This window comes from Thunnus maccoyii, chromosome 23, assembly GCF_910596095.1.
Source record: "Thunnus maccoyii chromosome 23, fThuMac1.1, whole genome shotgun sequence".
Taxonomy (NCBI): domain Eukaryota; kingdom Metazoa; phylum Chordata; class Actinopteri; order Scombriformes; family Scombridae; genus Thunnus; species Thunnus maccoyii.
In genome coordinates this window covers 19,672,936-19,697,001 of record NC_056555.1, presented here as the reverse complement: position 1 = coordinate 19,697,001, position 24,066 = coordinate 19,672,936, and the positions used below count along the sequence as shown (strand labels likewise).

Genomic DNA, 24,066 nt, shown 5'->3' with positions numbered 1-24,066 from the left:
ATAAATATATAGTCATAAATAAATAGGAAACATATCTGAGGAACTTGATATTAGAAACAAATATTTACTAAAAATTCTCATGGTAGCAAACAAGAAGGCAATTACAAGATGCTGACTTCTTAAAGATCCTCCCAACCTGAACCAATGAATAGATATTGATACGGATATATATAAGCGTAATGGATTAAATGGGATACATACCTGACTAAAGAAGAGTCTGACAACTACCATTCTGTGACTAACAACTCCCACTGCATACCATCCAATGTCAATGAGTGAATTCATGTTTATTGTGTTATAAAACAATAAATAAGGTATAAAAAAAAAACACCTTCACAGGGAGGTCTGCTGCAGTACAGAGACCCTGTAGATGCCGAGTATTAAGCAAGGTTACTAAAGGACACTTGAGCAGAGCCGACGCTTCCTGACACAGACTTGAACTGGTGCTTTTTTTTTTTTTTTTAAATTAAAGGACAGTCTCTCAACCTGCTGCTGCACAAGAGAGCTGATTTAATACGGTCCAGTGTCACTGCAGAGGGAGACAGAGGGGAAATATATAAAACTGCAGCAAAATTCAAAGCTATGGTACATCATAAAAAACGCCTTATCTCTAAAACCAGTGCTTTGATCACCAGCTCAAAGAGAAACCCAGACTTCATTAACGGATGCACACAGATGTATACCTGCCTCCCACATACATCTGTCTGCACTCTGTAATTAAGTAGCGACAGTGGTTTGTGATTATTATACTCTCACACAGCTTTTCATGCCTTGAAGTGAACAATTAAAAACACAAAGGACAAGATTTATATTTATATATATTTTATTAAAAACTGTTGCCTGACAGTTTAGAATCATTGTTTATAGGAGACTCTAACTCTGAGTAGAGCGTATGTTTACAAAATGGTCACTGTTAATGTACAAATCGTGAAAGAAAACGCATGCTCGGCTAGTGTTTTCAGACCAGGCTGCGGCAGATTTATCCTCTCGAGCCTAAATCAGATAAATGAGCCAAAGCCAACTCTTTAATTCTTTCCCTAAAATAGTAAGATTTAGGATTCTACAACTGTGGGAATCGACTAATTTGCCGTGATGGGAGTAGTGCAACAAACGGCAATCCAACCGAGAAGGAACAGACCTGAAAAATTACTGTTTTTAAATCTAAAAATCCCCAAAGTACCCTGGCTAAGAAAGTGAGTAGTCATGAAATCTGGATCTAAATTTGATCGATGTAAATAACTTCAAACAGAGCACCAACTAATGTATATTATTGCAATTTTATCTCAAAAAATAAGGCAAAAAGCCTGCAAAAACAACCATAATTCAAAATGTCTTCTCGCTTTTAAGCATTTCCTCAGAAATATAGTTCATGCAAACTTTCCACAGTATTTGCTCATAAAAAAAAACTGTTTTTGTTTCTGTTTTTGTTAAAATGGTCTAAAACAATTTTTAAAAAATAACGGTTTTGATGGAAACATGTTTCCTAACAAACCCTGACTCCCAAAAATAAAAAGAAGACAAAAAAGTGGCAGCCTGTGCTTTTCAAACAATAAATCAGCCTCTTCCTACTTTATAAATATTAGCTCTTGGCTTTGATATAAAAAAAGGTCAATGTTCCTCTTTCCTATTCATATACACAATATCACCTATTACCTAAACAGGCAAAGATAATATTATAAATTGTATGAAAAATATATCTACATTATTCGTGACATTTCCAGTTTTCTCCAGGACGTTGTTTTAACCCACGACTTACATGTTTTGGTGTTTTAAATCTAAAAAATATAAGAATAAAATCTCTAAACCAGAGAGATCAACCGTAAAAGAGAAGAACATCCAACCTCTGTTTCTTAGTAGAAGCCTTGTTTTCACAGTTAAATTTCACCTTGTTACATCATTCAATCCATGAACAAACATCAGCAATACTTTTGCATCCATGATTTAGTTGAAACATTTTAACCATTTTGGATATTTTATAATGTGTGTGTGTGGTTTTTTTCTTTTTAGATTTTGTTTGAACAAATAGACACTGTAGTTTTTAACACTACGAGTAAAGAAGCCGACATCAACATGTTTGAATGAAGGTGGGAAATTTTGCATTTTTTTTTTTTGATTCACAAAATGTGATTCCTTCATTCGCTTTAATTTAAAAAAAAAAAAAAAAAAAAAAATCACTCCCAGACTTCAGACGTTTTAGTATTAACTAGGATTTAAATGGTCCTGACAACTGTTCTGTCTCACTTCCACACACATGCTTCTGGACTTGACCTTTGACCCACAGCTGTGACACACTATTAGCTCTTGACCTCAACCAGCACTGCTGAGCATCAGTCGCTGTTGGTAGATAGAAATATGTTAAGAGAGCAGAAAAAAAAAAAGAATCCAGTTCTTTGAGGGGAAAGCAGTCTGGTTTCCACAGACAGTAATGTTAAAGTTAACAGTCTATCCCGGAGTCCTTCCTGAGCTGGTGACCCTTGACCTGAGGTCAGGGGTCGTAAGTTGTCTTATCAACTGGCTCCGGGGCTGTGATACGACTTCACTGCTATAAAAAGGTGATTACTGTTCAAGAATCATGGCCTCTTGGAAGGCCTCGATCCATCTATAGATGAAAATACAAAAAAAGAAAGAAAATTAGGAGAAAACACTTTAAAATGAGCAAAATAACAATGTTTCAGTTTAATTTAAAGGATATGGCTGGCGTTGTTCTATATCATATTACTATTGTGTATTTTTAAAGCCTGATATATCTTATTCCTCTGATCCGTAGACCTCCGTTGTCGTCCAAAAACTATTAAAAACACGTCAATGAGCCGCATCACTGCACTGGGTTACATGTCCCTTCATTATGAAGAGTTTGGTCAGGTTAGTTTGTTTAGAAACGGCTCCAAAGACTAATAACAGCGATCACATTTTCAGTCTCTGGAGAGTAGTTCTGTGTAAGGCAGACGCCACTGAGCATGTGCAGGAACACAGTTCTGTTTACAGCTTTTGCTAGCTTGTTGTGCTACATATCACAACCTCTTGACTTGGTACTACACTGTAAATTTCTCAAAGAACTTCATTACAAAATCAAGAAGTACACAGAACTACTCTCCAGAGACTGAAAACATGATCGCTGTTATTAGTCTTTGGAGCCGTTTCTAAACAAACTAATATGCCCAAACTCTTCATGTGGCTCTTTGACGTGTTTTAAATAGTTTTTGGACAACAAAGGAGGTCTACAGCACAGAGGAATAAGATACATCAGGCTTTGGATACACACATAATACTTGTTGGTTTATTGACAATAAGAAATATGTAGGAAATCGGCAGTCTTATCCTTTACTGTATCGTCAGCCTCTTAAAGTCAGATACCTCTGTGCTGTGGGGATGTCGTCAGCTTTAAAGATGTAAAACAGCGTGTTTTTATGGTACAGCTTGAACTGCAGCTTCTGAGCCGGCCCGTTCTTCTCCTCTCTCAGGAAAAACCCAAGCAACGGTTGACTCTCCAACGCAGCAACATCCTGATGAGAGAAATAATTACTCAACAAAAAAATACAGAAAAGCTACACAGAGTTCAGAAAACAAACAGACATTATGAGTACCTCGCTGGCAGCGTAGGTGTACAGCACTTTGTTCTTAATGACAAACCAAAGCCTCTTCCACTGCTTCTTGTTGCCTTTTGACCTGTTTAAGTAGCCGCTCATGGAGGAGTTCTCTGTGTTGGCGGACACCTGGGAAAACAGCGAGAGCAAAATGAATCTCCTCACAAAGTTGAATACAATAATAATGTGTTGAAGAAACTGAAGTGTTTTTGTGTTCCTCACCTCTTTTAGTGCAGCAGGAATCTTCTTCTGTTTTCTAGTGAAGGAGAAAGCTCCAGATTTGATGGGAGAAACTGATGTTGAGGCACAACGATCACCTAAAAAAAAAGAAATTCAGTAATAAGAACAAAACCACATGGTTTCACCTCAAGCAATGATCCATATAATGTTAAAAGATACAGCTGGTGGTACTCTATATTTTTGTTATTGTCAACAAATCGCGTAAAAAGACCAACACCACAAGCTTGCTTTTTATCTATTTTTCAATATTTTCCCATTTCCCCAGCATGTCTGTAACTCTCCACCCCAAACCAACTGGCTCCTACTGCAAATGTGAATCTTTAAAAACAGCTCACAAATGTATTATTTTATTTTTAAAATAGGTCCAGTGATTTTCTAAAACAGCTGGGCACTGCAGGTTTTAGCAAACATGACTAAAACAAAAAGAAATAGTGCTTTTTGGGGGGACTATTTTCAAAGGCGGATTGATACACATTTTGTACTCTACTGAGTATTTCTGGCAAAAATCCAAGCCAAATCAGAACATAGATAAATTAAAAATAAGAATACTATTCCTTATTTTGCTGTGTTGGAAAGACAAGACTGCTCCACTTTTAATTTATTTCTTGATCAAATATCTTATTTTCTTCCCCTAAAGAAGTTTTCATAGGAAAACAAAAAATGTGGACATACTTTCTATGATTTTTGGTCAGCTTTGGTATCTTGTATTTGTTATAAAAAATGTGGTTCAATAGACTTTTTGTAAACACATAATTTTGGCTCATTGTATATAACTTAAGTGCTGTTTTTGGACAACAATGGAGGTTTATGGCACTTGGCAATAAGAAAAATACGTAGATCACCACAAAACATCCTTTAATCATATTATCAGTATTTCCAGAATAATTTCACTCACTGTTCTCCTGTAACTTGGCGAAGCAGTGGTCACACACGCGTGCCGGCTGGTTCTTCAAGTACTCCAGATAGTACTTATTAGCGGAGCATGCCTGACACACCACCTATCAGATACACATAAAACTTTGATGAGAAGGGGAGTTACTTAGATAACGTTTGTGTAGAAGCAGTTGTAGCGGTGCAGACCTTTCCGCAGGCGCGACAGTGATGCCTCCTCCAGGTGAGGGTGAACTCGCAGGTGCAGATCATGCACATGGTGGCCCTCAGGTCTGGTATCCAGATCGGAGCCTTCGAACCCAACGGGGCGCCGCTGTCGACAACACCCTCAGCCTGAGGTGATAGAGAGGAGGGTGAACATGGGTGCAACCACAAAACAGCATATATTAACACCCTCACAGATCTGAGTGTTACCTCCTCCTGACTACGGCTTGATATGAAGGTAATTTTCTTCTTCGTGTAGTCGTCTATGGCCTTGGCGATGGCCTCCAGCCACTCGTCTCTCTCTGTGGCCGAGCTGTAAGTACAAAATACATCAGAACCCTCAGCTACAGCGAACACAACCAGCTCATTATACGATATATTTGACTCAACTGTCAGCTGTTATGACATGTGTGAGTGCTGACCTGGCAGACAAGATGAAAGAACGTTCCACACTTTCGATGTTCAGCTCGTTCTGATAGGCCTCCTGACTGGGTTTACTCACCTGGAAAACACAGAGAAGATAACATTGATTGTGTAACATTGCAAATATACGAGCAACGTTGCTGCAGACTCAGCCTCGACGCATCAATAATTCACTGAAGCCGTGTTTAGCTGTAGATGAACACTAGTAAATTTGTAGGACTGGGTATCAAAAACAGCAGTACATGAACCAGCAAGTAGTTGAGCTGAAGATATAATAAATAATGTAATATCTATTATATCAATATTAAAAACACAATTATTAAAACAAAGAACATCTAACTAGAGAATAAAATATGAAAAAAATTGATCTTTTGGCTCCAAAAAGTGATTCAGAATAAGATAAATAAGTGTATATAATACAAATGAAAAGTCTCTAACCTTCATCCCAGCCAGAGAGAGGACACTGTTGAGTTTATACTGGCCAGACTGGACAGGAGTGGTGTACATGAGAGCGTCGTTAAACTGAAGAAACAAAAAACACAATAAACCTTAAGAACGAAATACAGCAACATGCAAAGTTAACTTGAAACTGCTCTGAGAGTAAAGACAGGAAAGCAAAACATAATATTTTCCAGACTGGTGCACCAGTTCACTTATTGCTCACCAGGAAGAACATCCGCGGCTGCATGACTTTCCTGGACAGCTTCATTAGAGTTCCCTCCTTCAGAAACACCTGCAAATATGGACGTGTTTGCTTTAAACAGGCTGCATTTAAAATATAGAACTCAGAGTCTGATTAATAACTATTCTGACTCTAAAAACGACCAAAACATAAAACAACAGTGGATACGACGTTTGGGTAATAAAGGGAGTTGAGGCTTGTTATTGTGGGTGATATCATCAGTTGTACCATGTGAGTGCTATAGGGTTGTAAAAAGGATTAAATTTAAAGTCTTGGGGCAGAAGATGTTGTAATATCAGCTAGATTATGATTTTTGATGAATGTAGATTGTTATTATTAGTTAATTGACCTCTGAACCGTAGCGATTTTTAAATATATTTTATAAGATATTCAAATGTTGCCGGCTATGTGTCTAAAGGAGCCTCTACACTGTGCGATTTTGGGCTGTTTGAGACAAAAGTGAGAGAATTGTGGTGAAATCTTTGCTGCTCCTACATCATAATATGAAACATGTCCAGCTCTGGTGACCAAACACAACAAAATTGACAGTGTCAGAAATTCAAGACTAAATTCTCACAACATCACTGCTGCTTTGACCCCCAACAACACACAAACCTATCAGGATACGACACGGAATGACACAGAATACAATAAAATATGTTCACGGCGAGTTGCGTGAACATCAGAGCGGCACGGATGGATGGATGATGACGTACCTCTGCTTTCATAGCCTTTATTTCTAATTACATCGTAGCGCTGTGATTCACCGCGCATTCATCACAAAATCTGACATGCCTCATATTTTACAGTCTGACACGGACTGTGACCAAGATTTTTATCACAGGCATCTTGCACAATGTGACACGCAAGAAACTTACACGATTGTTGTTGTCGCACAGTCTAAAGGTGTTGTTTTTAAGTGTGGGAAATGTGTTTTTTTCTGCATAAAATAATGAAATTTGAACATGTTTCTATGTCTGATGGCATTTGTGTGGAAATTCTCCCACTGGGAACAGTTTAAAGAGGCTATCAACTTTGGTTTGGGTAAGATTTTACAGAAAATAACTTACTCTGCCTGGCTGAACAATCTCATGGTGACCATTGAGGCTGTACTGAATCTGCATCAGTTTCTGAAAGTTATCCTGCAACACAACACGAGAGAGTTTAGAGGAAACGTGAGGCTACAGTAGACCATCACCTCAAAACTTAAAAGTTTTAAAAGGAATCATTTCTTACCCCTTGTTTCATGATGTCATTGGCATGGTTGGCCACTTCCTTCACTATGCAGAGGGCAGCTGCAGGGAGAACACAGATGAAACATTACATTTGGCATAAAGATGATTTTTAAGGCGTATTTATTTGTTTTCTATCTCTGTGTTGTTGTTTTCTGTTGGTGTAATAGTGTCCTTTGTCTAACCTTGTGTGTCTTTATAATCCTCAGAGTCCTCGGGAAGATTCTTCAGATAATCTGTAAAAGAGCAAAGAGGTTTCACATGACTTTGAAGGACGGAAATTTGTTTTGCAAACGCAGGTTTCTGTAAGTGTTTGTCCACTGGGTGTCAGTATAAAATCCTAATGAAACCTAAACAGACAGACCTCAGTTTGTGTTCATGTGCTGCCAATAAAAAAAAAAAAAAGAGCGCCATAATTCAATAAAACCTTGACCTGAGGTGTGCGGGAGTTGCTACAACAAACCGAAACAGGGAGCGAGTGTGTGTGTGAGTGTGTGTGTGTGTGTACGAGTGTGTTTGTACCTGTGAGCAGCAGCTGGTACTGGGGGATTCTCTGCACTGGTTTCAGCAGGTAGTGTTTCAGAGCCAGACTGGCACATCTCGGACTCATCTGAGTCAAAACAAACACAAAGTTGTTTTTCACACACAAGCGCTCCAGATACCAGGATTTTTTTTTTGATGGTTGCTACTGATAATAACGACAACAACAACAACAACAACAACAACAATAGAAGTTACTGTAAAGATGTAAAGGCCTGCAGAACGGAATTTAGACGATAACGTTGCATGAGATGTTCTAAATAAAAACCCTGGTGGATAATAGTAGTGCTTATGATGATTATTTGATTCATTGCTTTGTAGTTGTAGCTTGGAGTTTTCTTTTTTCTTGTCAGTTGATTCTTTAATTGAAAGAGAAATCAGTAGTGAAAACATTTAGTTAGCTGCAGCCTTGATTAACAGCAATATAATAATAAGAATATAAAAAATGTAATGACAATCCGATTTTCTTGCTTTACCTCAAACTCTCGGACGACGGCGGCGAAGGCGGGGTTTTTCCTGCACTGTTCGTCTAACAGCGCCACGTTGTTGTCAAACTGGCGGATGTAGGTGGAGTACATCTTCAGGTAAGGACCCTTCTGGACAAAGATGTCCGACAGTCTCTGGTGATCGCTCCTGTGACCGGACAGACGGGAACAAAACACCCGTCAGACAGTAAACAAACTAAAAAAGGCAAAAAAACAACTTTGTGCTTTTGACTCCAAGTAACAAACAATGATCCAGAAGTGAGTCAGAAGGTGAATTAAGCAATGAACTCCAGTTGGGTATTGTGAAAAGGCAAGAAACCAGTCACAGTGACAAATAACAACAATATCTGCAGAGCTGTGTTCATTTATTCATACTTTTTTGTGACTGTCTAACCTTATTTAGCATTTATAAGCACTATAGAAACATTTAATAAGTAGTTTATAACACTCAATTAGCAGATATAAGTGTTCATTAATGTATTTGTTAACAACTATAACTAGTGTTTAAACAGATAATGAATGACAATATATTAAAACATTCCTAGAAGACAAATACTGTACATTAATAAACACTTAAAAACATCCTTATATCTGCTTACAACTACATTATAGTGTGTTTTAAAGCATTTATTAAATGTTTATATACTGCTTCTTAATACTAACTCCAGGGACTCAAGGTTTTACTGTGTCACAAACTTACAATCTTATTTTCATTTAGGATGTTTTCGTCATTACTCTAATGGCTTATGGTAACGTTTTAATCATCAACTTGACTGCTAAGATCCGGGAACGCAGCTAAAACGAGTTCAGCGGGGAAGCAACATGAGTAAACAAACCCCCAATGAATTCACAAATCTGTCAAACACTGCAGAAAACAACAGTATTGTTCTTACTGCGCTGCAGATGTTGAACCGCTTATCCTTCACTTTTATATCTTATAAGTGGCGTAATAATATAAAATAGTAACACTGGAGGTTTGTTTATATCATGATAACTGATCATCTGACTGCTAATGCCATAAAGCTGCTGGAAAAACCTCTTATCATAACCAAAAAGAGTGACCAAAACACTGGAAGTGAGCTCCGGTTTTTAAGTACACTGATAAAAATGTGTTTATGTGTGTGTGTGTGTGTGTGTGTGTGTGTGTGTGTGTGTGCGTACCAGTGTGCCACCCGCTCCTCCAGCTCCCTCAGCAGGTCTCTGTTGAGCTGGTAGAGTTGCGGCAGGTAATACAGGATCTGGCTGAGGATCCTCTCGTCCACCACCGGTTTCCCGTTCTGGCGGGTCGCCTTGGCAACAGCATCCCTGAAGTCCTTTAGAGACACAAGAGGATGAATTCTATCATTACTTTCACATTCACACACAGCTGTATAGGGTGGGGTGACACATGACAAAATACTATATCGCAGCTGAACAGGAACGCCTGGTTGTCACCTCGTAAACTTGCCCCCCACTCCCACCCCCCCACTCCACCCTTCCCCCACACCTCTGCACGAAATTCATGACACACACACACACACACACACACACACACAGCTGAGTCAGCGGTCTTGACTTTGTCCAGTGTGCCAACACACACATCCACCTGGAAGGAAGCTGGGAGGCCACGTAGGATCCCAGTGTCCCAGTTAACTTGTGCTAACACACACATACACACACACACACACACACTCGCAGTTCATGTAACATTGACTTTTACGATACAGCAGAGTGTATTCAGCGAGAGCAGACACGTGATGACATAAAACAGTCAGCCAAAAATCATATTTAATATCCCATAATCCCATAAGTATTTTTTATAGATCTAATTTGATAGTTTTTAATCAATTATATGGCAAAAATATTTATTTTTCTACATACCTGTTATGTTTTATTTGTCTTTATAAGTTAATTTAACAATGTGTGTTTAACTTATATGTTATTTTTAAGAAGTAACACATAAATAACTTGATAATAAATGTAAATAGAAATAAAAAGAGGAAACTAATTGGGTTTAGGAAGAAAAGCGGTTCAGAAATTCAATAATTATATCATGATGAATCACTATTATCACAGCTCACCTGCACCACTTGTGTTTTGTGTGTGTGTGTGTGTTTTCTGAGCACCAGTTTACACAAAGATCTGCCAAAATTGTCCACTTAAGGTCCAGTCATACAGTCTTAAAACAAATACAAACACATATGGATGTTAGAAATAAATACACCGACTTCAAAAGGGACAGAAACATTTAAGGAAGCACGTCGGCTGGATGACTCGCCACAAGTATGTACACACAGTCACCGACCCACGCACCCACCTGCACGCATACAGCATATACTACACACACACGCACACACACACAGGGAGAGAGGATTATCTTGGTATGCGTGTGTCTGGAGGTCGTCTCTGTGGCCTGAGGAAGCAGCTGCTGCGCGGCCGGGCCGTCCGCGGATAGAGAAGAATGCGAGCTGACCTCTTTTCTTGGACAGAGCTGTGCGCCTCGCCCTCCCCCGTCGGCCACAGGGCGACGTTTTCTACTAATCCTGCAGCGGGTTTCGCTAAAGCTGCGTCTGAGGCAGCCAGACAGGTGGACCTTCGACCCTCGGTGTGGGTTGTCTGAACCCGCTCACCTGGGATTCCCCTACGGACAGGACGGATCCAGAACAGGATCTGTCCTTGAAGTACTCATAAACAAAAGCACAGCTTCCCTGTCAAATGTTACACCTAACAGACGAGAGTTTAAAAAAAAACAAAAACACTGATGAAATAGCGAACACTGTCTCCATAAATCCATTATTGTTTGGTCTATAAAATGTCAGGAACTAGTGAATAATGTTTAACTCTAACCTTGTTCACTTTACTTTCACGTATGACAAAGAAAAGTATTAAATCATCACATTTGAACAGTTGAAAACTGCACATTTTTGACATTTTTGCTTAAAAAAAAAAAGACAAAAACAATTATCCGATTATCAAAATATTTGCCGGTAAATGTCCCGTCGACCGACTAATCGATTTATTGAATCATTGCGGCGTTTAATCGTTGCAGCTGTAAACTCAAATCAATAAGTTCTGTTAAATACGTTTTATGGATCTCAAAGACAGAACATGTACATAGAGCTGCATCAAGTTCACCATCACTAATATTAAAAGTCACAAGACTGACTGAGTTCTCTTCATGTCAGTGAAAGTTCTTTCCGTCTGTTGTGCAATAAAAAACAAAGCAAAAACAAACAAAAACTACAACATCCAGTCGTCCTTCATTCAAAACAAACAAGCGTGCGACACAATGACGCTTCAATACAGCATTTAGTGGTATCATAAATTATAATTATCAATGTAAATTATAATAACTCAGCTTTAAATGGACAAACTAAAAAATAACATCTGCAAAAAAATATATTTTCAGAGCAGCAAAGGTCAACTTGTAAACTACTGTTACTCTTTCTGGGCTTTACCCTTTAATTTCCTCATATTGGCAAGAGATTGCTGAAGATATATGGAAAATATTTGTAATAAAAGTTTATTGTAGCTACATTACACCCTTGCAAAATCCTGGAAAAAACTTATGGTGAAGGTGAAAACCTCTTTAAAAGATATTCAACAACTGGACTCTAACTGTCAATGAAATGAACTATGTGGAGAAATTAATCAATATGTAAAATACTGGAAAAATGGACAACACATACGTCAGTGAAAGCCCACCGCTTTATAGATATATATATATTATATATATATTTATTTATGGGCATCTAAACTCATCAGCTCATCCTGCCAGACCAACTCTTAACTCAACACAGACTAATAATCTTTCTTTTTCCTGACTCATGGTCTACAGACAAACACACACACACACACACACACACACGCTCGTCTGCCAGTGTCTTCTATGATGAAACTGATCAAAGCACCGCCTCCCTAGTTGTGGCTGTGTGTTTACCTGCCCACAGGAAAACCAAAAACCCTCCGACGCAGCAACTTTTAAAAGCCTCAGCTGTGGAATAACTGCATTATTCAACTCTGTGCGAGCACTTGAACACAGACAACACAAGCCAAGAGCTCATTAATTCATGTCCATCCCCGGGGAAAAAAAAAAAAAAAAAGCTTTGATCACCATTCAAAACCATCACAGTGTCAGCACCGGTAAAAAACCCCACAATAAAAAAAAAAAAAGCGGGTTAGACGCTCTTCTTCTCTTGACTATTAAAACAACATTCATGAAAATGTTCCTTAAATATAAGTAAGTCACTCACTATGTGAAGAAGCTTCAGGACATCCACAAACCTGATAAAAAAAGCATAAAAACATCAGTTAGACGATCTTAAATGCAGCTAATTTGGGCTTTTTTTATTTTAAGCAACAAAAGGAAGGATTAACACGTGTTCCTGGTTCATTATTAAACCACTCACACTTTCTCAGAGCTCATGATCTCCTGGGCGATGTGCACCACCTTCTTCCTCTTCATCTCATCCTCTTGCTGAAAGAGAAAGAAAACACAGTCAGAGAGATGATGCTAACAGAGAGAGAGAGAGAGAGAAAAAAAACTTTTTGTTTCTGTTCACTCACAGGCTCACTGCAAATCACCATGATCACCGGATCCCTGCTTCAATGTGGGAAACCATCGGGACTGAACTGTTCAGTCTCCCAAACAACAGCTCTATCAGAAAGTAGAGCAGCAACTTTTCCCTTCTCTCTCTCCCCTTCTCCCCCCCCTCTCTTCCCCCTCTCCCTGTCTCTTTCTGATGGTGTGTGTTGTGGAATGGTAATGGGGCGGTCTCTCTCGCCCCGACTTAATTTGGACAGCGGCCTTGGCCCCCCCTTCTCGACCGAAATGTCCTACTGGTCCTATCGGAGCCTGTGTTTGTGATACCCTGGAGCTTTGAGGGGCGTCGGGCACAGGTGCTGACAGTATCATGGAGAGGGTCACGCAGGACGAAGGGAGAGGAGGGAAAAAAAACTCTTTGAGTCATTAAGAGAGCTATTCCTGAATGTGTAACCCTCCTGTGTTTGCTCACCATCCCCCCCTTTCAACACACACACACCCACTTCTGACAGACTACACACTCATTTGGCAGCATGCGTGCATACAATCTCCCTGCGGTTACAGTCACCGGCGGTTATATATGACGTGTCTGTTGTATTCTGTAAATGATTTACCGCTTTTATACGTCGGCATCATGAGTATTTTTCTCTGTAAAACCAGATCTAGTAATCTGCTTACTTGGTAACATTTTCCACTCATCTTGTGGGTTTGGACCTCCCAACGAGCTGTAAGATAAATCTGAGGGAGTCACAAGATTAGAGCTGCAACAATCAGCCATTTTTTAAGCAAATATGCTAAATATTTGCTGTTCTTAACATCTTAAATGTGATTTATTTTGTCATATATGGGGTTAAATTGAGCATCTTTAGGTTTTGGACTGTTTGTCGGACAAAACAAGACATGTAAAGACATGCAGCTATCATTTTTACACTATTTTCTGATTTTTATAGACCACGCTTAATCGCAGATGAATTGATAATGATAATAATCGTTAGTTGCAGCCCTACGCAAGATGATTAACAAGACAGGAGATAGATTAAATAAAATCTAGACGCTGCATCGATTAGCCATTTTTTAAGCAAAAATTCCAAACATTTGCTGTTTTTAACATCTCAAATGTGATGATTTCATGATGTATTTTGTCATATATGGTATTAAATTGAGCATCTTTGGGTTTTGGACTGTTTGTCGGACAAAACAACACATATGATTAATTTTAATTAATAATAATAATTAACATTAATTTTGACTCTGGGAAACTGCGACAATCATTTTTTCACTATTTTCTGATATATTTATAGAGTACACTTAATCGATAACTTGAGAAAATCATCGGCAGATTAATTGATCATGAAAATAATCGTTAGACGCAGCCCTACGCAAGATGATTAACAAGATAGTGTTATAATAAGTCATCTCTGCTGGTGTAAACTACAGGTATGATGCTACAGAATATAAATTTATTTGTATTGGCCTAAGTAAGGAAATAAATGATCAACTACTAAGTTTCTGTTTCAATTTGATTCATCCACCATCGGTTTATTACTTCATACTCAGCCACCATATCAGTTAATAACGGCTGAATTACCTGTCTGTCTACCACGTCCAGGTTCTCCTTGCTGGAAGTGGAGCTGTTGTCCTCTTCATCCGAGCTGTGTATCTCCTCCTCCTCAGAGTGGACGTGCTGCCTGAGCCAGCCGCTGCCAGTCGAAACACCGACACCACAACAACACGACAGACAGAAACATGGTAACAGTCAGAAGAAGATTCAACTTAAGCTTTTGATTTAGAAGGGATGTTTAAATATGTGGGAGGGCTGGAGAGGAGTTAGTGTCTGTGTGTGTCCAGACAAACACTCCTTAGATAAATAAAGATTAAGTAGGTTTTGTGCAACGGATTGAACACACAATAACCTTTACTCACAATAGCATGAGTCAGTAACTCCAGGAGATTTTACAAAGGAAAATATCGGCTACCCTTTCATATCTCTGATAAAAAGGGGTAATTCCAACATTTTCATTTAGGAAGTTATGCTAGCTATGTGTCACGTGGCATAAGAAAAGAAAAAAAGACAAGACAAGACGATTCAATGCAGTAGGAGAAAATGTTGAAAGATACAAAACCACCGCATCCACAAAAGATAAAACAATCACACACAGCGGAGGCGTGACAGATGGAGTGTTTGGGTGCAGAGAGTTTAGTGGAAAACCTGCCGCCAGGACAGAACAATGGAAACAAAAAAACATTTGTGCCACAAATTGAGTACCGAAAAGAAAAGAAAAAAAGACCAAAATGGCCCCGAAAAAACAAATTAAAGCAGGAAAATAACTCCTGAAAAAAAAAGAGGACGTAAGTGTTTTTAAATGATGTGTGGAGATGCGACAGTTAGTCGATTCATCAATTTAATCGCCGACTATTTTGAGAATCGTTTAATCTGTTTGAGTCATTTTTTAAGAAAATAATTTTAAAGTTCTCTCGTTCCAGCTTCTCAAATGTGAATATTTTCTGGTTTATTGACTCTTCTGTGACAATAAACTGAATATTTTTGGGTTATGGACAAAAAAAGACATGTGAGGACGTCGCTTTGGGAAACAGTGATCGACATGTTTTATCCTTTTTTTTTGACACTTTATGGACCAAACAACTAATTGATTCATTGAGAAAACAATCAATAGATTCATTGATAGAGAAAATAATCATTAGTTGCTAATGATGTGTACTACCTGTTATTATCGCTATTATTTCATTATTATTATCCAGTATTGACATTTACTGACTTTTGGTGGGATTAAATTGAGGAAGATATGATCATATCATGTTTTACATGTGTGAAGAGTTTTGTTTGATGAAATGCTAAACTGTTAACTGCATTAAACCTAAAGTTTATTAACTTATATGTAAAAATTTGAAGTTTTCTGAACAGCAGTGCAATTCAGTTGAGTGCAGGTTATGTGAGAAGAACAAAAAATGAAGATGGGAGTTTGCCAAGCACAAAAAAACTCTTGATAATGACTTTAACCTTTTATTTCCAAGTTGAAGAACAAGCTTAATCAGACTCACTTAACAAGTTAGAGACGGAGCTTATTGTTTTTAATTTTTCATACACATATCAATATCAGAAAAAACTATAAATCCTATTAATGTTGCCATATCAGCTACTTAATATCATATCATGTTTTACGTAGGCCGACAGCATACCCACTACACTCTACTTCAGTGAACATTTTCAGCTAATTTTACCTTTAGAGCTTTAAAACCTGTATTTCTGCATGCTGAGTTCCCCGCTGCGTCTCTATCAGCCCTGCTGCCGCTGGCAGCAAGACAACATGCTGGCTGGGCGCGACCCATAAACAAGTGCCGTCTGCCAGGTTGGTACAAGCAGCAACATGTGTTTGTGTGTCGCTAATGTTTTGATCTGCCTCTCATCATCTTTTCTCTCGAATTTAGCTGTCGGATTTGAAAAGAGCGGCGGAGTGGGACAGTGCAGAAAACGAGGAAATAATGTGTTTTTGATTTTGTCTCTTCCTCTCTGTCATCAACACGACTGTGCATGGCGGCCTGCGGAGCTTGTAGATGTTGTAACCTTGGCGAGGCGGATGATAGCTAAGAATAAGATTAGATTAGACACACATTTCCTTTCACTCTCATCAGCAATTGCCCACTTTCTCAACTTCCTTGTTTTTCTTACACGTCCCTTGACAGTTTCTTTTTACCTAAAACTCAATACACTCACTCTTCCTTCCTTCTTCCTCAAAGTCTTTCGCCCCTACGCTCCTTTCTCTCTATAGTCGAGCATTCCAACACACTGGGTCAGGCACAGAGCGCCACTTGTTTACAGCCCGGGACGCTACTTACATAAACTTAACAGGCTCAGATGCCTGGGAAACACTACAGATTCACTCGCTCCCTCTTTCTCTCTCTCTCTAACACACAAACACCCCTCTAACCACTTTGCATACCAGACAGAATTAAGAAGCAGGCTACGTCTTAAATTGTTTTTAACGGCACATTTCACACTGCTGTAACCTCAATGCCACGTAACGTGGCCTTGACCTCATCACTTGTAGTGCCTCGGTCTGAGAAGAGGAAATAGGAACCGTGCCATCTATCATGGGAACAGCTCCTGAGTCTGGGCCGACTGTCAAGACCAGAGTGACTCGGTGGAATCTTAATAGCATGAATGCCACTAGATGACCCTTACACTTAAAACTAACACTGAAGTTATGACAACTGACAACAATTCTCATAATCAGCTGTTTAAGTCATTTATCAAGCTTCTCAAAGCTGCACGGAACAATATTTTTCTAAATTAACAATGGATCAAATGACCACTGACATTGTGAACGTGGTGACAACCCTGCAGAAAATGATCCCATGACTCAGTTTTCCAGCTCTACTAAGCGTTTTGGTGCCTTTCAGCTGGTTGTTCTGGTTTTACGGCCCACAATAGCACTGTTTTAGTTCTCTCTCAGTGTTCTCACTGTACCATTTTCACTGAAGAAAGCACAAAAATGACCACCATACATTACCTGCCCAGCACCAAACAGCAGGCTAACAAAGTTAGCAACTAGCTGGTGAATGTAGCGGAGCCTTTAGCTGTTAAACACATGGATATTTCTATTTATCAAGCAACATGCACCACGTTCCAGCTTCTTAAAGCTGCACTGAACAATATATTTATATTAACAATGAATTTATTTTTAAAATGGCTATGTGTAATGTGAACAGAATCGTGATAGTGACAAAGCCACAGAAATGTCTCACATGACTCCTCGTGTTTTCCTCAGTTTTGCTAAGTGCTTTAGCATCTTAAAGCTCGTTTTGGTTTTACAGTGCATAATATTACTGTTTTAGTTCAGTTTCAGGCTTCAATACCTGCAGCAGAGAGCTGTTTTCAGCGAAAAACACACTAAAACTAACTTTACATTACCTGCCCAGCACCAAACAGCAGACAGACATAGTTAGCGACTAGCTAGAGCCTGATATTTTCCTTCCTAAAGCGAAAAGTAGATTGAATATTGGACTTACATTTATCAAGTGGCCAGAAACAGAAACATGACTCAAAATGAATTATAATGCTGCTTCATATCTGCTGGATGTGTAAATAGGCAACTGTTTCCTAACATGTTAGCTGTAACAACTTTATAAAAGGTGATAATATGTCAAATGTTTATTTTGCTGCTAATGAAACTACTTGTTTGTTGCAGCCCTGTTCAAAACACCTATAATCATCTTCACTAAATCCATCATTCTAGTTTGACTTGCTTCGTAATATCTGAAAAAATATTAATAAAGTCTAATGAAATTTCGTGAACAGCTGGCCAACAAACAAATGAATGGATTTTGGTTGTAATTTGGATTTGTTAGAAACCGCTTCATTGCTGGGGGTTTTGTAGTTATTTCATGTCCCATATCTTTTATATGATGTTATTTATTTATGTATTCATGTTCTATTCAATGTCCTCTTTTTAGTTTCCATCTCTTCCTTAAATACTGTATCTCAATAAGTTTGTTTTAATAGTGTCTTTCATGTGTAGCCCTCTGCAAACGTTTGTTGCTCTTCCTTAAGTACTGTATAAAAAGATTATTTGTTCATTCACAGGGATGAGTACAAAAGTACAGTAAGCTCTCACAAAGAAGAAGAGGAGGAGAAGTGATGAGGTTGAGACGAGGCTAAACGCAGTGCGAGGGCAGGCAGCTGAGGAGGAGGAGGAGGAGGCTGGTGGTTGCTGGAGGTTTATTTTCCCTGTTCTAAAGAGCTGTGTGGCGTTTCTGCGATTCTCAGACATTTCCTGCCCTGGCCACTGAAAATAACCCACAGGAAAACAGGCTGACCTGCTGCACATCAATGCTCTATTCAAATTCAGTGCCACTGGCTCAAAGGCTGACTTTCACACTCTTGTAAACACAAACCACTAATGTCACCTGTGCAACCTGCTGCACACAACGGCTTGCCGCAATGTAGCTAGGGGTCGCCTGCAATTACACGGTGATAACGGAGGTTAAGTGTCATACGGCAGATCTGGACGTCGGCCTACATCACACACACACAAACACAGTCGTGCCATTGTTCTTAGTATAAAAATCTCTTTTCTTCATCTATTGATAATGTTAAACACACATGTTTCTGTTTGTTACAGTGTTATTAATCTTTCTGACTCAAACGATTGGGAAACAACATTTTGCGGCCGTAACATCTACAGGATTAGTGTTGAAATGATTAGTCAGTTAGTTGATTGTTAAATGAATAAATAAATATGAGGATTTGTTGGTTTTATCTGTTTTACAGAGTCCTGAATTGAATAGCTTTAAACTTTGGACTGCTGGTCAAACAAAACAAGCAATTTCATAGACTAAACAATTGATAAATCATTAAAATAATTGACCAATGGGGTGCCCTGGTAGCCTAGGGGATATGGCTCCTATCATTTCCTGTCATCTTTCTACTTTAATCCCTCTAATGATGCATAAAATGCCAGGAAAACACTAACAAAACCGACTATTAACCAATAATAAAAGTAATCATTAGTTACAAGCTGAAACAAGAGGTTTCCAAAGTTCTAAATATGAGTAAAATACCGTACCTCTCGTACTCGTCGTCCTGGCATCTTTGATAGGGATCCTGCACTTCATAGATGTCTGAATCGTCTCCATCGGGATCAGACTGCCAGCCCAGCCTCGCGCTGTGAAAAGGCAGGTTCATATACTCGGGAATCTCCTCATATAGAGGAACATTCTCATACTCCACTGATTCCCGTCCACCTCCTCCGCTAAAGTCAGCCTCCCCTATGCAGCTATTGGGCCGCTCCAGGCTTTTCTCCCCTCGGTTAGAGTCCACGCTGGTGCAGTCCAGGGACTGCCCTCCCTTGGCCAGCAGCTTTGGCAGCATCTTGACAGACAGCCGGAGCTCCAGCAGCTTCCGGAAAGAAAGGCTCCTCTTTTGAGAGTCGGCCCGGGTTGCCAGGTCAGCTGCAGAGAAAGACTGCGCCCTCTGCTTGCCCCCCAGCGTCGGGGCTCGGCTCTTCGGAGGCACGCTGCTCCTGGTGGGCATCTGCCGGCTGAAGAAGGTCACGCAGGGTCGGGTAAAACGCCATGCTGTTTTCTCCTGAGGAGGCGCGGGCAGCTCTCTCATGGGGGTGTTAGCATGTGGAGGGGCAGGTGGGCAAATGGAGGGTGGAGGAGGCGCCGGCAGGCTGTGTCTCTGAGGTTTTCTGGGCGGCGCCCTCAGCGACTGCTGGTCCTCGGCAGAAAGGGCCTTCCTCGCGTTGACCAGAGGCGGGTGGCAGCCGAGTTTGATCTGCTTGGGGAGGCTGTGAGTGATCGGGTACCGCTCAAAGTCGCCGTACCCGTCCTCTTCGTCCTCCTCCGCCCGATGCTCCTCACCCTCTTTGCTGCAGCACATCGACTCGGGTTGTGAAAGCAGGTCTAAGGAGTGGGAGGTGTTTTTGTTTAGTGGAGGGAACATGTGGAATGATCTGTGGAGGCGAGGCGAGAGGGAGGTCTGTCGAGGAGGGGGGACGGGGGCGCTGGGCTCATCGTCTCCCCGACATGAGTCTTTTCGGGGTGAAGGGGTGTCCTGTTGGAGCTCCTCGCCCTCTGAACAGAGAGACAGACCAGCAAGACTCCCCTCAAGCCCCCGTTTTTGTTCCTCCGCCAACTGATCCTGGGCGCCGCCCTCCACACCATCCTGCCTCACCAGGGCTGGCTTCTTAAGTTTACGCGGGTGAGGGACCGGGAGAGGCTTACTGGGGGGAGCAGGGACCTGCAGATCTGGGTGTAAACTGGTAGGAGACGCCTCGACGCTTTCAACCTGAAGATTTTCTGCGGAAGGAGCTGCAAACTCATGAAGAGGGACACTTGGGGAGACAATGATGCTGCCTGCAACATCACAGGCCCACGTAGAGTCTTGTAAATCTGTGTTTGGGGCCTCAGTCTGATCAGCTTTTGCATCATCAGGCTCAGCAACAGAACGTCTTTCCTGATGTTTGACAGTCTCCGACACTTTCCCCTTCTGCTCCTCAGTCCTCTGCGCGTCTTTGCTCACCGATCTCCTGTCCAAGTGTCTCTGTCTTTGGGGTTTATCCCTGGGTTTTTTACTTATCCCTCCGCCTTCGCTCCTCTCTACAGACACTCCCTTCTCCCGGTTTTCCGATTTCTCTGCAAATTCTTCCGTAGAAATCCCATTCTGCAACAGGTCTTTGTACAAATCGCTCCCAATCTCTGTTACATTTCCGTTTTCCAGACGCTGGCACTGGGAACATTCCTGAAGCCCACATGAGCAGGTGGGAATGATGTAGACTGATTCACGTTTGTTAGTCTCTGATAAAATCCCATTTTTGGAATTGAGAAGGGAGAGGCTATCATCTAAAGCCTCCTCCTGGTCCTGGGAGAGGATGAAGGCTCCGCTGGGTTTGGGTGGCGGGGGTGAGACAGGGGGAGAAGAGGCTGAAGATTTGGGGATGCATGGTTTAGGGGCAACAGCCGGTTTTGCCCTCTTGAGGGTAGCAGGAGAAGGTTGGGAGATGACGGAGGTCTGGGAGAGCAGACCCGGTTTGGGGGCGATGGGCGGGGGAGAGGGTTTGGTGGTACCAGGGAGTTTAGGTTTGGGAGCTAATGGAGGCTTCTTCACACCTGCACGTAGAGAAGGAGGGAGGAGATTTACTGAAAAGTCAAGAATTGTTTATACACCCTTCCTCTCACATGAATCATGCAGCACTAGCACAGCACGTAACAGCATCCTCCCCTCCTCCTCTAATATAAGCATAGACAGCTGCAAGCTGTGGTAAAGGTTCGGGTCGAAAGGTCACTCTCAGGGTCAAGAGGGGAGGAACGTGGGGTTGGATTTAAGTGTGAACAACTTCAGGGATCCGAATTAGGATGCAAATCTTTGACAATAAATGATACTAAAATGAAACTAAAATATAAATAAATACACTAAACTAAAAAATAAATACATTGTTCGGTATTATTTCCTGCTTCTTTGCTTCCTTTTATGAATCATTTAGCTAATAAATGAGTACTGCCTGAGCTTACATCACACTTGTTGCAGCACACACAAAGCAAAACTGGATTATTCAATAAAAATTACAACTGAATTGATGCACTCCTCCCTTTTCTTGGAGGAGTTTGGCATGTCTCAACTTCTTGTCTACAGCTTTTTACACTACAGTAAGCTAAAAAGCAATAAATCTAATAGAATTTTTTTTTTCTTCCTGCAGTTCCCTCCTACTGGCAGCATTTTTCTGTATTTTCTCTCTTTCTCTGCTCTAATAGGTTACTGCTAAACCTCACACCTTATTGGTAGATTTATACATATACACAAACTGATTTATGACAGTTTGTGTTCTTGCTCTTTAATTTTTTTTCCTCAAAAAAATGACTGAAAATGATTAATCAGTTATCACGATTTATTCAATAGTTCACAACTAATTGATTAATTGTTGCAGCTCTAAATAATGTCTGAATCCCTTTGCGATTCACCTTGTTAAATAAAGGTTAAACAAAAAAAACTACACACACACGCACACACACACACATACACATACTTATAAAAAGCTGTGAATTGAGATTGTAGGCCATATTTTCCGCTCTACTGGCTGAAACTCTCGGCTGGGCGACACCACGAGAAGCGGAGTCATCGAGCGGATGTTTCCGAAAAGGCCAACGACCAAAAAACCGCTTCACCTCCCCCCCACACCTCCCCCCACCTCCCCCCGATACACGCTGCCGCTGTCCTGTGCAGCTAAACCCAAACTCAGTTCAAATATAACTAAACTTAATGAACCTCTGCTTATAACAACTGTTACACGCAATAGGAAACAATTAAAACATTATTTAAGGCACGATTAAAAACCACTTTTTAATTCGGCAAACACTTTATAGAGTTCAATATTAAAAAGTTGGTACATCCCATCATTTACAAATACTTCTTCCAAGCGGTTGGCAGCAATGAGAGCCAATACTAAAGTTTTTAACTGTTGTTTGCTTACTAGATGTAGCTGCAACTTATTTATTTTATAAGCCGAATTGACCAAAATATGCTAAAGATACCATCAACTATCCTGTCAGGTTTTATACGCCAAACAATAAACAAATGAGCATAAATTTCCAGATGTTTGAACGAAGTTTGGCCCTGATGCTTTCTCTAGAAAAAGCCAACGCCAGGTAAAGCTGAGCTAAAGCCGCTCATGTCGTGAGGGGGGGAGAAAAACAACCAGAAAAACTGCGAACATGACCAGTTAAGTGCACCGGATTCACTCAGATAAAAGTTTAACCACTGTTTTACATGATGAGTTAACATTGCAGCTTATTATGCAGTTTGTCTTGCTGCATCAACAGCAGGACAGATGTTTTAAGACAAAGGATTTAACCCCCTCCAGCTGCAACTGTGGCTGTTATAACAAAAACGGAAAAGGGGGATTTTTTTTGGATTGTGAGTTATGATTGCGTTTTTAGAAAGCACTAAAAACTGAGGTTTATTCTCTTTTATATATCTTTTTGAAAGCTGTTATTAAGAAAAACTGTAATTAACTGTGGCTGTGTAAAAATAGAGTGGATGCTAACGTCCGTTACAACGTTCAAATTGGGAGAGTTTTTCTTTTTTTATCTTCTAGAAACAAAGTATCAGAAGTAGTAAACACGTATATTTTGTTAACTAATATAGGCGCTTGCAGAGTAGGATTTTTGCTAAGTAAAGTTAGCTCCCCCACGAAACAAACCTGTGCTCATGACTCCCGACTTGCTCCTTTCTCCATTTACTTTCAATGGAATTGCGAGAAAATCTGCGTTTTTTCCTCCCTCGACACCATTGTCAGTTGGAAATCCGCCTCAGGGAGAAAACATGCAGATCCATCGCTGTTTTGTTCCTTATCTCGCCAGAGCATCCACGGATAAAGACTTCATGCCTGTTGCTTTTCCCATTTTTCCCAAAGTTTTTTGGCCACGGGTGATTTTTCCCAACAGCGTCAAGTCGGATACAAAAAAGCGACACACTTCCTGTACGACCTTTAAAAAAAACCTCTTGCTGGCAGAAGTATTCAGAGCCTTTACTCCAGTAAAAGTACCAATAAATCACTGTAAAAATACTCCATTACAAGTAAAAGTCCTGTAAATCCTACTTATGTAAAAGTACATAAGTATTAGCGGTAAAATGTAGTTAAAGTATTGCAGTAAAAGTAGTGGTTTGGTCCCTCTGAGTGATATATTATTATATATGACATCATTAGATTATTAATACTGAAGCATCCGTGTGTAAGCAGCATGT

General features: G+C 40.2%; 1 protein-coding gene across 2 annotated transcripts; it reads right to left on the bottom strand.

The window, feature by feature from the left end:
• Positions 1 to 805: 805 nt before the first annotated feature.
• Positions 806 to 23,814, bottom strand: fgd6 (FYVE, RhoGEF and PH domain containing 6). 2 transcript variants are annotated; one of them, XM_042403674.1, is made up of 21 exons: positions 23,522 to 23,814; positions 19,388 to 21,434; positions 14,392 to 14,503; positions 12,670 to 12,737; positions 12,514 to 12,544; positions 9,443 to 9,594; positions 8,273 to 8,429; positions 7,779 to 7,866; positions 7,442 to 7,492; positions 7,261 to 7,319; positions 7,095 to 7,166; positions 6,007 to 6,075; positions 5,781 to 5,864; positions 5,342 to 5,421; positions 5,130 to 5,232; positions 4,905 to 5,048; positions 4,720 to 4,822; positions 3,807 to 3,901; positions 3,585 to 3,713; positions 3,355 to 3,503; positions 806 to 2,599 (listed from the first exon to the last, which is right to left on the bottom strand). In XM_042403674.1, the coding sequence occupies exons 1-21, from the start codon at positions 23,529 to 23,531 to the stop codon at positions 2,557 to 2,559; spliced, it is 3,846 nt and encodes a 1,281-aa protein (XP_042259608.1). In that variant the 5' UTR covers positions 23,532 to 23,814; the 3' UTR covers positions 806 to 2,556. The 2 variants fall into 2 exon arrangements, with proteins under 2 accessions (XP_042259608.1, XP_042259607.1); XM_042403673.1 differs by lacking the exon at positions 23,522 to 23,814 and adding an exon at positions 22,349 to 22,446.
• Between the last annotated feature and the right edge of the window lie 252 nt (positions 23,815 to 24,066).